General features: G+C 39.0%; 1 protein-coding gene across 8 annotated transcripts in view; it reads right to left on the bottom strand.

Moving 5' to 3' along the window:
* Positions 1-13265, bottom strand: part of LOC149562832 (uncharacterized) — a 269069-nt gene that overhangs the window by 143489 nt on the left and 112315 nt on the right. For all 8 annotated transcript variants that reach the window (XM_089826279.1, XM_089826283.1, XM_089826285.1 and 5 more), the window contains 2 exons: positions 6174-6323; positions 5900-6016 (listed from right to left, as the gene is read on the bottom strand). In XM_089826279.1, coding sequence (XP_089682405.1) covers positions 5900-6016; positions 6174-6323 — 267 coding nt within the window. The remainder of the gene's footprint in view (positions 1-5899; positions 6017-6173; positions 6324-13265) is intronic.

Raw genomic sequence — 13265 nt, 5'->3', positions numbered from 1 at the left:
TTCTAATGGCAAAACATACATTCTCTTACATGTTGCAACACGTCCCCTTTTTGTCCTTTCCATGAAAACCTCTCCCAAAGGCTTCTATAAGTTTTGAGGAAACCGAGATGTCCAGCCCTCCTTCAAGATCTACTTCAATTTGGATTCCGGCACCAGGTATATCTGGTCTTTATAGTAGATGATATCATCCACCACTCGGTACCGATCATCGTGGGTGCGGCCATCCATTATTTCACAAGCAAATGTATTTTTGGAATATTCCACTAGCAGAAGTGTTTTCCAATTAGCTAAAATCCGGTCTAGTGAGTAGATGGTGGGTTTCCTAGACAAGGCATCTACAACAACATTGTTCTTCCCTTTTACATACTCAATATCAAAATCAAAAGCTTGAACTTTGCTTACCCATTTTTGTTGTCGTTCGTTCAAGTCCTGCTGCTCCAAAAAATATCTGACTGTTGTGATCCATACCGACGACAAACTTGGCACCTACCAAATACTGCCAGAACTTGGTTAGCGCGTGCGCGATGGCCAACATTTCTTTGTCGTATATGGAATACAGGCGTTCTGCTAGTGTAAGCTTTCTGCTCTCATAAGCGATGGGGTGTCTATCTTGCATCAGTACTGCTCCAATGCCTTCCCTAGATGCGTCGCACTCCAAAATGAATGACCGAGTGAAGTCAGGTACTACAAGTACGGGACAAGTGCTCATGGCTTCTTTTAGCTTATCAAAGGTGAGTTGTGCCTTTTCGTTCCACTAGAATGACCCCTTCTTCGTCAGATCCATTAAAGGTGTGCTGAGCTGAGAGAATCCTTTAACAAACCTCCTGTAGTAATTGCACAATCCGAAGAATCCTCGCAAATCCATGAGTGATTTTGGGGCAGGCCAGTAGAGGATAGCCTGAATCTTCTCCTGATGCACTTGAACCCGTATTTACTGAAAACATGCCCCAAGTACAATATCTCTATCATACCAAACTCACATTTGGACTACTTGGCGAACAAGGACTATTCCTCCATGATACTTAGAACTTCATTCAAATGGTTCAGGTGCTCCTCCCATGACCTGCTATAAATTAGATCATCAAAGAATACCAATAGATACGTAGTTGTTTGTTAAAGATGCGGTTCATGCATGATTGAAATGTAGCAGGTGCGTTGGTCAATCCGAACGGCATGACCAGGAACTCATAATGTCTATAGTGGCAGCGAAAAGCCATTTTCTCCACATCTTCCTTCATGTGGATCTGATGGTATCCGGAACGGAAATCTATTTTTGAAAAATAGACTGCGCCATGCAGTTCATCCAACAGCTCATCTATCCTTGGAATTGGATATTTGTTCTTTATTGTTTTTTTGTTCAATGCGCGATAGTCCACGCACATGCGTAGCATCCCGTCCTCCTTTTTGACCAAGACCACAAATGACGCAAATGGGCTAGAATTGGGATGAATCCATCCTTTCTCTAGCAATTCCTAAATCGTCTTTTCGATCTCATCTTTGAATTTCGTGGAATGGCGGTATGGTGTGGTTATGACCGGCTTTGCCCCTGATTCCAACTCGATAGTGTGTTCAAACCCCCGGTGAGGTGGTATGTCAAGAGGAATATCCATGAAGACCTTTTCATGCCTACTTAAAATATCTTGGAGTTCATCATCGTGTGGAGGTGTTCTTTGCCCTTTTATAGGTTCTGTCGAGATAAAACAATGCGCAACCCACACAACATTATCGTGCCGAACGATTGCCTCCATCCGATGCGCAGTAACTTCCTTCAGACCTTCATTTGCCATTCTTTGGAGGACAACCTTCTTTCCGTCAACCACAAAAGTGAAGTCCATCCGCTTGAAACTCTAAGTGTATTCATCAAGGGTCTCCATCCACTATATGCCAAGAATGACTTCTATGTCAGCAAGGTCCACTATGAAAAAGTCCTCCATCACCGTGTCATCGCCATTGTGATGCTCAGTTGAGGAACAAGATGCATGCAAGGCAGGAAGGTCCCTCTACCAACCTTGACCTGAAAGCCTGCGTGCGCCTCCGTAGGAAGACTTCTCTATTTTACCAAGGATAAGTTGATAAAATTTAGAGTAGCGCCGCTATCTAACATCACCGTAACCCTTTGTCCTTGAAGGGTACCCCATATACAAAAAACTATGCACCTCGGGCTACCAACCAATGCAATAGCTCCTCCGCGCTGTAACAAAGTGGTGATTCTCTCCATACGGTTCAAGCTAATGTTGGTGTCATGGTGGGGTTGGTTATCTTCGGCCGGCATTTCTTCCTATTCGTCCTCATCATCGGACACGACCTCAATGTAATGGGTCTTCCCCCTTCCGAGGCATCAGTGACCTGGCTCCCAAGGTCCCTTGCAGTTGAAACACAATTTCTTCCTTCAGAGTTCCTGTCTGGTAACTTCATCCAACGACGGCTTCTTGGGCAAAGGTTTGTCCCTCAGAAACGTCGGCGGTTTAGGATGTAACTTCGAGAGGATGAGGATGATGCCGATGGCGATGCCATACTTCGTGCTTTACTAATTGCTTCCGACAGGGTAGCCGGATTGAATCCCTTCACCCAACCTTTCAAAGGTTCAGACAGTCCGTCCATTAAGAGCACTACCGACCTTCTTTCGGACATGTCTGTGACCAAAACAGAGAGTTTCTGAAATTCTGCAATGAACTGATCTACCAATCCAATTTGCCTCTGTTGCATCAACTCTTTGAAATTGAGCTTCGGATCTTTACCATCAAATCATTCTATCAATCTCTTCGTGAATTTCGCATAAGTCTTTATTTGATCATGCCCTAATGTGATGGCGTCGTGGTGCCACCATTCGTGCGCAACTCCCTCTAAGTGTAACACAACAAATTTGATTGCTTCTTCTGGCATAGGATTCAGCTGGAAGTAGGTATTGGCTTTCATAACCCACGCTTGCGCTGATATGGAACCCGATCTGTCAAATGGAGACAAATTTACCTTACTCAACTTTCTCCTGAGATCATCGTTAAATTATCCTCTGTTTCCACCTCCGGAATATCTCATTCTCAAATCTGCGTAATCTTTGTAAGATATATCTTCTTCAAGGTTTGCATTCTTCTAGTCTTCTCTCATCTCTTTGAAGGTTGGTTGTATCCCTCCGCATTGTGCCTCCGTCCGTGGTGGAAAAGTCGGTATGGAAGGTCAAGAGCGTGCAGGCTGAGCGTTTGGTTTACCCAACACCGAGTCTGTGCTGTGACCATTTTGTTCTCCAAATATTTTGTTCTCTGCCAATTTCTTGAGAGTTTCTTCCATGAGTTGTTGCGTATCAATGATCTGTGCCTAATTCCTGGCAAGTTCCCTTAGTAGTGCCACAAGTTCGGTAGCGATCAGTTCTCGTTCATCAACCATTCGATCAACGGAATGTGTACTTCTCTTCTAGCTATAAACTCTCATTCTCTGTCCACAGGCTGGCAAGATCAAAGGCTCTAATACCACTGTAATGTCCCACCTTCCTCGAGGGTCTAAAGAAGACAATGGTATGCTGGTATTCTGGTTTCCGGAGGTATGTACGGGGTCATGGGAAGCAAAATCCGCCGAGCACTATACAGGACAACCTGTATGGATATATTAGAGGGTTGTACGGTGGTTTAATTGAGGCCGTACAGTGGGCTACATAGAACAATAAGGTTCGTACGATGATGGGGAAAGGATAGTACAAGGTATGTAGATTTCCATACAGTGGAAGATGAAGGGTGTTTGCACATTGCACAACAAGAGTCCATACAGTGCTTGTAGAAGGAGTACAGTGGGGAGTATGGGTGTACGGTAGGCTACTCTTGGTGTGAGAGGAATAATATGCGGTAAGGTTTATGGAGGTGAAGGCCGTACAACCAAGGAGGCAGTACAGAGATTAGTGAGATATCCGAACTCAATATAGAATACAATCTGGTTCATGCACAAAACATAATAGATCTTTGATAAAATCCACACAATAATAGAGACTTGAATATGAATAATTGCAGAAGAGAATGCTCCAATTTGCCAAATCCGAACAAAGAATTACATGCAACAACGGAATAGGGTGAGGGTTGAATCCCACCGAAACTGCACTAGCCAAATAGGGAAGATCTTTCACTTCTGAAATGACGAACACTCTAGAACTCCAACAGGAATTTGCAGTACAAAAACAAATAATCTAAAGCATACCTAAGACTTCCTACAAGCCGTGCTTACATACCCGTCGGGAAACCATTCCGAGGGTGTACAAAAATAGCCGATTGCAACACAAACTTCGAACACAAAAATAAAATGGGACCGAGATAAATTAAATCAATTGGCCCGATACAAAGTTTAATTAAATACATTTATTTTATGAACGGGACATTACATAACAAATGACTTTCTATTCCAAAGTCTATGTTGCAACAATTTTTAGCAAGCTGCTTAAAATCATCACTTCCTCAACTATGCAATCTAATTGACCTAGATTTTTCTAAAATTGTGCCTCTAAGAAGAAGCTCCAGACTAAACACTATCCTATCTATAAGTAGCGGGGGAGAGGCAAAAAGACAAAGAAAGTGACTTAAGTTTAAAAGTCAATATAAGAAAAAGACCCAAGATTAGTATAAAGAGAAAAGGGTGCTCCACCAGCATATCCAAGCATCCCATATCTGCTGACTGCGAGAACTAGAAGGTTCACCAACTTTGGTAAAATTCTTCCTTAGCTCAGGCATCCTACTCTACACACTCATGCAAATCAAAAAGTCTTTTGGGGATAATTTGGAATAAAAAGACAACCTCTCCTATGGTGTTGAAGCCCCCCCCTACTAATCAGACCCCCTTCGCCTGCCACATAGAGTGCAGCCCTATATTCCATGATAATGACCAATGCACCATGCACCATTTCCAAAAGCACTTTTTCCCTTTACACATCCTTCACCCTGGCTTTAACAGTGGCTTCACCCAGTCAACCAAACACCATCCTGCCCACCCTACTGTATTTCAGCCCATGGAACCCTTCTGCATAGTTTTCACTTATATCTTCAGAACTTTCTGTAAACGACCCCTTTAGCTTTCAGGATTCTCAAGTCAATAACTATGAAAATTTTGATCCAACTCATTTGTCATACTCTATTGAATCTCAAGGCTATCCAAAACCAGAATATGCCAATAAGAGAAGCTCATAGCCACAGTCCTTTTGTGGAGACCAGCAATTTAAGGCTCTCTCATGCACCTAGAATATAACAGGAGCATATTGACACAACGGACATCAATAAGTTGAAAGTGATTACTGAAATCCATGAACAAACACTGGTAACAATTAAGCCTCCACTCCTACTGAAAAATGCACAACACAAAATGAAAATACTAGATTATCAAAGAAAGCTTACTTCCCTCACAGCATCAAGTATTTAATAAGAAAAGCTCAAATCGCACCCACATGCAAGCCAATAATTAGAAGTGGGGTCCACCCCATGGTCCAATGACACTCGAGGCAATTACAAATAATGAATAAGGATAGTTGCTCTAACCTCCTCATGGCTATCATTGCTCAGGCAAATGAAAATCTATTTCTTGTGCTCTCTTTTTTTTAATAGTTGTGAGGCTTTTATATAGGTTCTCTTAGTACAGATCTATACACTCTTCTCTTTGAGGAGATATGTAGGCGCAGGAGCCTTTTTCGTAGTAATAGTTGGCTATCCAATGTTTCTGTACTCTCCTTTTTCTAAGGAAACACTATATTAATGGCTGGCTGGTTCTATTATGCTCCTCTTTTGTATACTCCAGCAGAGCTCCTTCATGATTTACTCTCCATCTGCAAATTTAACACTTCATGGAACTGATATAATATATTAATATACCTCTTCATTGTAACTATTTTTCCATTAATTAATCCAAATATTTACTTGTTCAAAAGAATAGATACCTGTCCAGTAAATGTAGTGACAGTAGATTTTCCATTTGTTCCAGTTACAGCAACAACTTTAACAGTGGTTGGAATCGATTCAGCTGCAAAATCCAACTCAGACATTACCTGCACTCCCTGCATTTTATGCATGGGAAGTGAGTTAAGTCGCACCATTTTTTATTTTAAATAAGAGATAATAACAAGGTTCGGTAATAAATTCAAGAGCTAGTGTAAAATTTATGATATTCTACAATATAGTCCGTCTGCAGCATAACAAGATTCAGAAACTTACTGACTGCATCAAAGCAGTAAGATTGTACTTCTCAAGAGAAATCCCTGGAGAGACAACCACCCTGTCAGAATTGCTTAGAGACTGTATATTGCATCGCCCAAGTTCTGTCCTCAGATTTGTAAGATCCCACCGTCCAAATAAAGGATCATGCTGAAAAATATTGCTTGTCATATATAACTCTCTCTCTCTATGGTATTCAAAGAGCAATACAAAACGTAGTACCAGGATATTTGAAAGACAAAATTATAAGACAATAAAGTAAAAAGCCAACTCAACAGACTTTATTTGTATATTATAGCCATATTAGACAATTTAAGAATGCCTCCCTATCCAGAGCAAAGCAAATGAACATGTCAAAGATATAAATTTCTTTCTAGAGAGATGCTTCTGAAATTGAAGAGTAGGACAGATAAAAATATAGAAAAAGATATTGAGTTATAAGATGGCAGCACTGCATTTATTTCATCTGTTACTTATGATAAAATAGTAATGGTAATTATAGATTGGACTTGCCTGAACACAAAATAAAAAAGATTTTTTTTTTAATAATCTACACACTTTACAAGATACATTTCTCATATAACTCCTAGGAATTGAGACAAAGTGAAAACTGTGTTAAATATTTAATACCATCGTAGACTCATTTCTTGTCGTTCTTTATAATAAATATTTTGACTTTCTCTGCTGGATGACCATCACTTCTAAAACAACAATTCTCTCTTGTGTGTGTGTGTGTTTTCAGGGGGTGGGGAGCATGCAGGATGATGCAGCTTGACTACACAAATGGAATATCAAAGGACAGTATCTATCCCTAAGCCACAACCAAGAGTTAACAAATCTACAAATCCATGCTAACTTTACTTCCACAAGATCGGTAAAAATTTATTTGAAAAGCTTCAAATGTGCAAAGCTAATCAGAGGCATGTCCTAGAAAGTAGTTATACATATAATTTTCTACAAGAAAGTAATAGCAGATTGTAATATCCCAGTCGGATATTCTCTCCAATTTTTCCTCAATTAATTTTTTCAGAATCATAAACAAATGGTTCATGCAATAAACTTTCAGATTTAAATGACAAATGCTCAAACAAGAAACTTCAGCATTTCTATTGTATTATAATATTCAGCAATACAATAGTATGACCAGTAAAGCTCATATTGTTAGCATAAATGCTGATGCTATTCCTTTGGGGGAGTATTCCAAGCATTGCTAGAGCACTTGAGGAGATTTTTAGCATGATTGACATGTTGCATTCATGATTGTGTTTGTCATTAATGTCAACATAGTATTGTTTCTGTAAATACTAGCAGTGTAGCAGATAGAGAACAAGGTCGTACGAACTATGTATTGATGATCAAGTCAAGCGCAATTAAGGACGTCTTCTACACTGTGTTCTAATGAAGTGGTCAAGTGCGCATAAAGAGTCAAAGACATGCAAAAGATATGTTTGATTTACAGAGGACAGTTTACAAGCAAAGTACCTACGAAGCAGTTTCTGATGTTTGGATTGTATCTTCTAACAAAGATAGAATTATAATACACGCAGTTAGACAATGACTGTAGACAGCCTGATGATGACATCAGCGAGTGTGCAAGGTCTAAGGTCGTACGTGTGAGAAGTTGTAAAGACTATGAGCCGACAATGTTGTGTAATTGTAAAATAATTAATTATCTTAAAGAGGTCCTATTATAATTAATTGGGAAAGCCTCAAGGCTGACTCAAGGAATTATTTTGAGGATATAGTATAAAGGAAGGTTATTTTCCTTTTAATGAAGTGTGAAATTGATAAGTGATATGAGAAGTATTTGGTAAATGCTACTAAGCGATCCAAGGGGTTACTGGATGCAATGTTGGTGATCTGGTATCGAGATCTGAAGAGAAGTCTGGTCAGAGGACATAGAAGGAGCTATACATTTCTATTATTCTGCAAGGAATAATACAGAGACTAGTTGGATAGTGAGTTCAATGGTCTTGCCTTTGAAGCTATTTGGACAATGGGTCCATCTACCTTCTACAACTCCTAACAGAGTTGGAATCTCCTAGCAGGGATTCAAAGTCTCCTGACAGGGACTGATATGTACTGAATGTATTTTATTGGCTCCTAAAAGAGTCTATCCTCTAACAAGGAACATTTATATTAGTAAATCATTTTGTGAGTGCCATCCCCACTGCGGTTTTCCCTAGTTAATATATTTGGTGTTCTTGTGTATGAGTATCTTCTTATGGTTGCTGATTATATCGTTCGCATGCTTAAAGGTTAATAAGGTTGATAAGTGTTTTAATAGTTGCATAACTGATTCACCCCCCCCGCCTCTCAGTTATCTTGGTGGACTTTACTTTCTAACGCATATAAACTCTTCATAATACATTACTGCATTATACATTAGCAATACAATAACAGGCATTCAAAAATCCAATCTTAAACACAATTTTACTATTAGATTGGATAACTAAGAAAAGAACCTGTAAGTACACATGAGACACCTAGTGTGATGTCTCCACAGACAATGGAGTTGCATCCACTATCTACCAACACAAGGGTTTCCGTCCCCTGGCTGGATGAAAGCTGAAGCTTTCCAAGATACTCTCCAAGAGAGAAACTGAAAACTAAATCATAAACAAAGCAAGCTCAAATGAAACCATCTCCCCTCCTTTTATTGCCCAATGCCATGAATCTTCAGCTTCCTCTACCCTATCTCCTTGTCATCTTGTCATTTCATCTCTTATTAATGCCCCTTTTACATTAAATTGACAATTTTTATAAATTTGCATTAAGCTCTCATAAGCCAAATTAAATATTTCATGAATTTGACTTTAGATTCTTACAAAAAAGAGTACATTACAAGTCCTCCCTCCTCGAGATTGCTTGCCCTCAAGCAATCATGAGTCTACAAACTAATACCAAGGTCCCATATCCCTCTAGTAACTCTGAAGTCATGAACGGCCATGCTGTAGTACCCAAAGTGGGAATGCAACCCGTTTATCACTATGATACTTGGATCCCAACTCAATTTATGGAGTATCGATACATGTGTATGTTGCCCAACTCTAATCATGAATCTCGAACTCCGTAGTATAACAATATAACCCACAAAATGAAAAAAAATGCATCCTGCTATCACCTACATCCCAAAATCACTTATCAACACAATCCTGAGTGAAGAAAAAGATGATCGATGAATCTCCAACCTCCAAAATCAGCCAACTAAATAAATAGATGCCCAAAACACTACCCATATGCAAGGAAACCAACTCATTAGACCCCCACATGCTGCTGCTATAATATGAAAACAGAATAGAAATCATCTCATGAGGTATGTGCATCAAGAGGAAATCAAACTTTATTGGTTATCTTCCAAAACTTGAGCCGTATCTGAAAATATAATAGTAGACCACGTGTAGAAACCACTGATAGTTGGAGTAAGCACAAAAATAAAATCACCAGTTGGCAAATAAATAGCGTCCATCTCATAAAGACTAGGTGATATGTCTCGATAATTGGTAGAACCTATCAATGCCACCATAAGTACCAATACTCAAACCAGCGTCTCCATCAATGAAATGATCACCATGAAGTGAAATCTCTGCATCATTTTCACTTATTTCATCCCTATCCATGTGACATTGTGTAGATATATAACTGCTGTGCTGTCATAAAAATCAGAATTCTCATTGTTCATTTCTTGTTGATCCTTAAGGTATTCCTCAACATAATGAGCCTCATATAGATAAGGTGAAGTGAGAATACTAAATTCACCATCATTTGTCCCAAGAGTATGAATCTCTTCTACTATTTGTAAGATTTCCTTGGCTTTAGAATTAAGACTATCTTCCATAGGAGTGGCTGTCACAGAAGTTTGGTTTTCAGCTTGGTATAAGGAGTAATGTGTCATACTCAATTGAAGGCAAAGTTCATCTATCTCCCTTTCTTTATCTTTTGCATGTTTGATGAACATTGTTGGAAAAATGTTCAGCACTCCCCTCGGGATTCATGAAAAGGGCTTAATCGCCTCTTCTGTATTATAACTTTTGTGGTTGTATCGGGTATTGATAGATCGGTCTTTTGGTGTAATGACAACCCCACTCTAACAAGTGGTATTAGAGCTTGCTCACAGATTTGAATCCTCAGACCCTCGAGTAACGTTGAGGAGGATATTGTTGGAAAAATGTTCAGCATTCCCCTCGAGATTCATGACAAGGGTTTAACTGCCTCCTATGTAGTATAAGTTGAGTGGTTGTATCGAACATTGACAGATTGGTCTTTTGGTGTAACAACAACCCCACTCTAACAAGCCATATCCCTCTCTTTGAGCAGCTTCTTATAATCTGATTTCATTCTTTCCACTACCCCCTTTAGAGTGTGAAGCAAGGTATTGTTAATTTCACTCATTATTTCCTTCTCCTTTTCATCACTTTTAACTTCCCACATGGTTTCTTCAATGTTTTTATGGGTGTTATAAAAATGCACTAAGGCTGCAATGATCATATAATTTGATACTTTCAGCTTATTCTCCAAATTATACGCTCCAACATCATAATCAGGAAATGACATTTCTGATTGGTCCTTCAAATCAGCCCCTATAGTAATATTATCTTGCTCTAGTTCTTGAATGCTAGAAATGGCTTCTTTTTCAGCTGCACCAAATTCATGATTTTCCTCCATCTCCAAATAAATTGTCTCCTCAACCATTACCTCAAATTCTCCACATAATTCATCCTTATGGAGAGACTCATTTTCAGCCTTATGATCACCATAATGTTTGTCAATAAAAACTCCCATTCACCAAATAGAATGCTAGAATAATTCTTATCATTAACCTGGTGGGTTCATTCTTATGGCCTTCATTAGCTAGAAGTTGCACTAAGAAGCCCTCAACTTCCTCAATGCTGATCTGCACTTCTTGAGCTGATTCCTCCTACTTGTTACCTCCACAAACGTGACCAAGTGACCGAAATTGTGTGCAAGTAAAACAAATCTGCTCTTCCCTCATTTGGTTCTTGCTCATTTTCTGAGGTTCTACGACCTGTATTCCCTCACTTTTACTTTGTTTAGCCTGATGTTGTTTGTACTTCTCAACTTTTAGCTCACATTGTTTAAGCACTTTGTTGGCCAAGTTACAAGCAACATTTGAAGCCTTTTGTTCTCTGTTTGAAACTACTAACAATTATTTGTAGGAGTGGCTGTAAACAAGCATCACTCTCATTAATTGCTGTAACCATAATGTCTTCAATGGCTGCAATAATATCTGCATCATGTTCTTCCCTGATTGCACCTAATAGAATTTGAAACATGGTATGTATTAAATCCAGAGTAATGAGACTCGTCGCGAGTCGGGCGAGTCTTTCAAGTCGGCGAGTCACCAATGGCTTGCCGGGTCATTCGGGCCCAATGGGTCAGGTGATGTGACTCGCCTGACTCGCCTGACTTGCAAGTCACATCATGACTCGCGGGTCACGACTCACGTGACCCGGTCACGGCAACAAGCTTCCAGTTGAGTTAAAATAACTCAAAAACAATTTTTTTTTTTTTTTTTTTTTTTTTTAAATTCTTATAACCCTAAAAGGGCTTTCATAACACTCTAAGAGAGAGAGAGAGAGAGAGAGAGAGAGAGAGAGAGAGAGAGAGAGAGAGAGAATAAGAGAAATAGAGTGTTATTGTTTTGCAACCAGCTGAAAGGAAGAGGAGAAAAACTTGCATTTGTGACATTGGAGCAACTATACACTTGCATTTAGATCATCAAGGAGTTTATAGGAGCTCTTCTCAACACTTCTCAACGCATCTCAAAGAGTTAAGAGTTGATTTTTAGATTTTGATGTTTTTGTCTTTATGCATATGGGTTTTTTGAATGAAGTTTTTTTGTATGTTTACAGGTTTTGTTTTACTTTAGATCTTCATAAAATACAATACTTAAATGGTAATATTTGGTCTAAAATGTCTTATTGCAGCAACCTTTACATTTTTCCTTACTCATAATGGCTCCTGGAGGTAAAAAAAAAACTCAAGCTCTCTAAAGGCAATAAAAAAGATGAGCGCTGGAAGTACACCATAGACTTTCCAGGTAGACGTAGAACTCAAACAAAATGCCTATTTTGTAAGGTCATTAATAGTGGGGGGATAAATAGATTGAAATACCATATTGCTGGCATACGTGGTCATGACGTTGAGCCTTGTAAAGTTGCAACTGTTGAGGCTCAACGTTTTTATTATGTTGCCTTGGAAAAATATGAACAAGAAAAGGAATTAAAACAAAAAAAATTAGTAGAGTTAGCTCAGATTGGTTCCAATTCCCTTCCATGCTCATCTGGAAATGTTTCTGTATCTAGTTTTACAACCAGGCTAGGTTCAATAGGTTGTGTTGGAGAAGGTTCTTCCCTTCCCCCTATCGTCATAGTGCTTCTACTAGTTGTACTTCTTCTACATCTATTCCTTGCACTGCTAGTGGTGTTGCCTCTACTAGTAGTATTGGCTTTACCTTTTATCTTAGAGTCAAAAAATTTAAGTTCGACAATTTTTTTGTACCACATTCCACTCCTGGTGCACAACCCTCACTTGAAAGCTTCGGTTGGAATAGGGAGATCTATGAAGTTGAAGTAAGAGCAATTTGCAAGTTTTGGTTTTTCTGCAACATTCCATTTATAGCAACCAGGTACTTCAACTTCATTTACATTTGATTGTTTAACATTTTAAACTTTTAAGTTTGAAATTCAATTTAATAATTTTAACTTGATGTTGAAAATTTGAAATATGTTAATTAAAATGTTTTTATAAATGTAATAGGACTCCTTATTGGCAGGGGATGATTGATGCGGTTTCCATCTATGGTGCAAGGTTTAAAGCGTGCAAGGTTTAAAGCCCCCACTGAAGATAAGTTGAGTGGCCCCCTCTTACTAAAAATGGTTGAGGAGACGAAACTTGAGTTGGAGGACTATACAAAGATTTGGAGCCAAAGGGGATGTACCATTATGACAGATGGATGGATAGATAGAATGAATAGGACCCTCCTAAATTTTATTGTTTCTAGCAGACGTAATTCATCATCCTCTACTTCTCGAAGTCTAAAATTTAATGTATTATTGAATAACTAAAATT

The sequence above is a fragment of the Cupressus sempervirens genome, chromosome 4 (assembly GCF_028749045.1).
Source record: "Cupressus sempervirens isolate cs-2001-9-10 chromosome 4, ASM2874904v1, whole genome shotgun sequence".
NCBI lineage: Eukaryota > Viridiplantae > Streptophyta > Pinopsida > Cupressales > Cupressaceae > Cupressus > Cupressus sempervirens.
The sequence above is the reverse complement of the archived record's forward strand: the minus strand, read 5'-3'. Positions and strand labels throughout refer to the sequence as shown.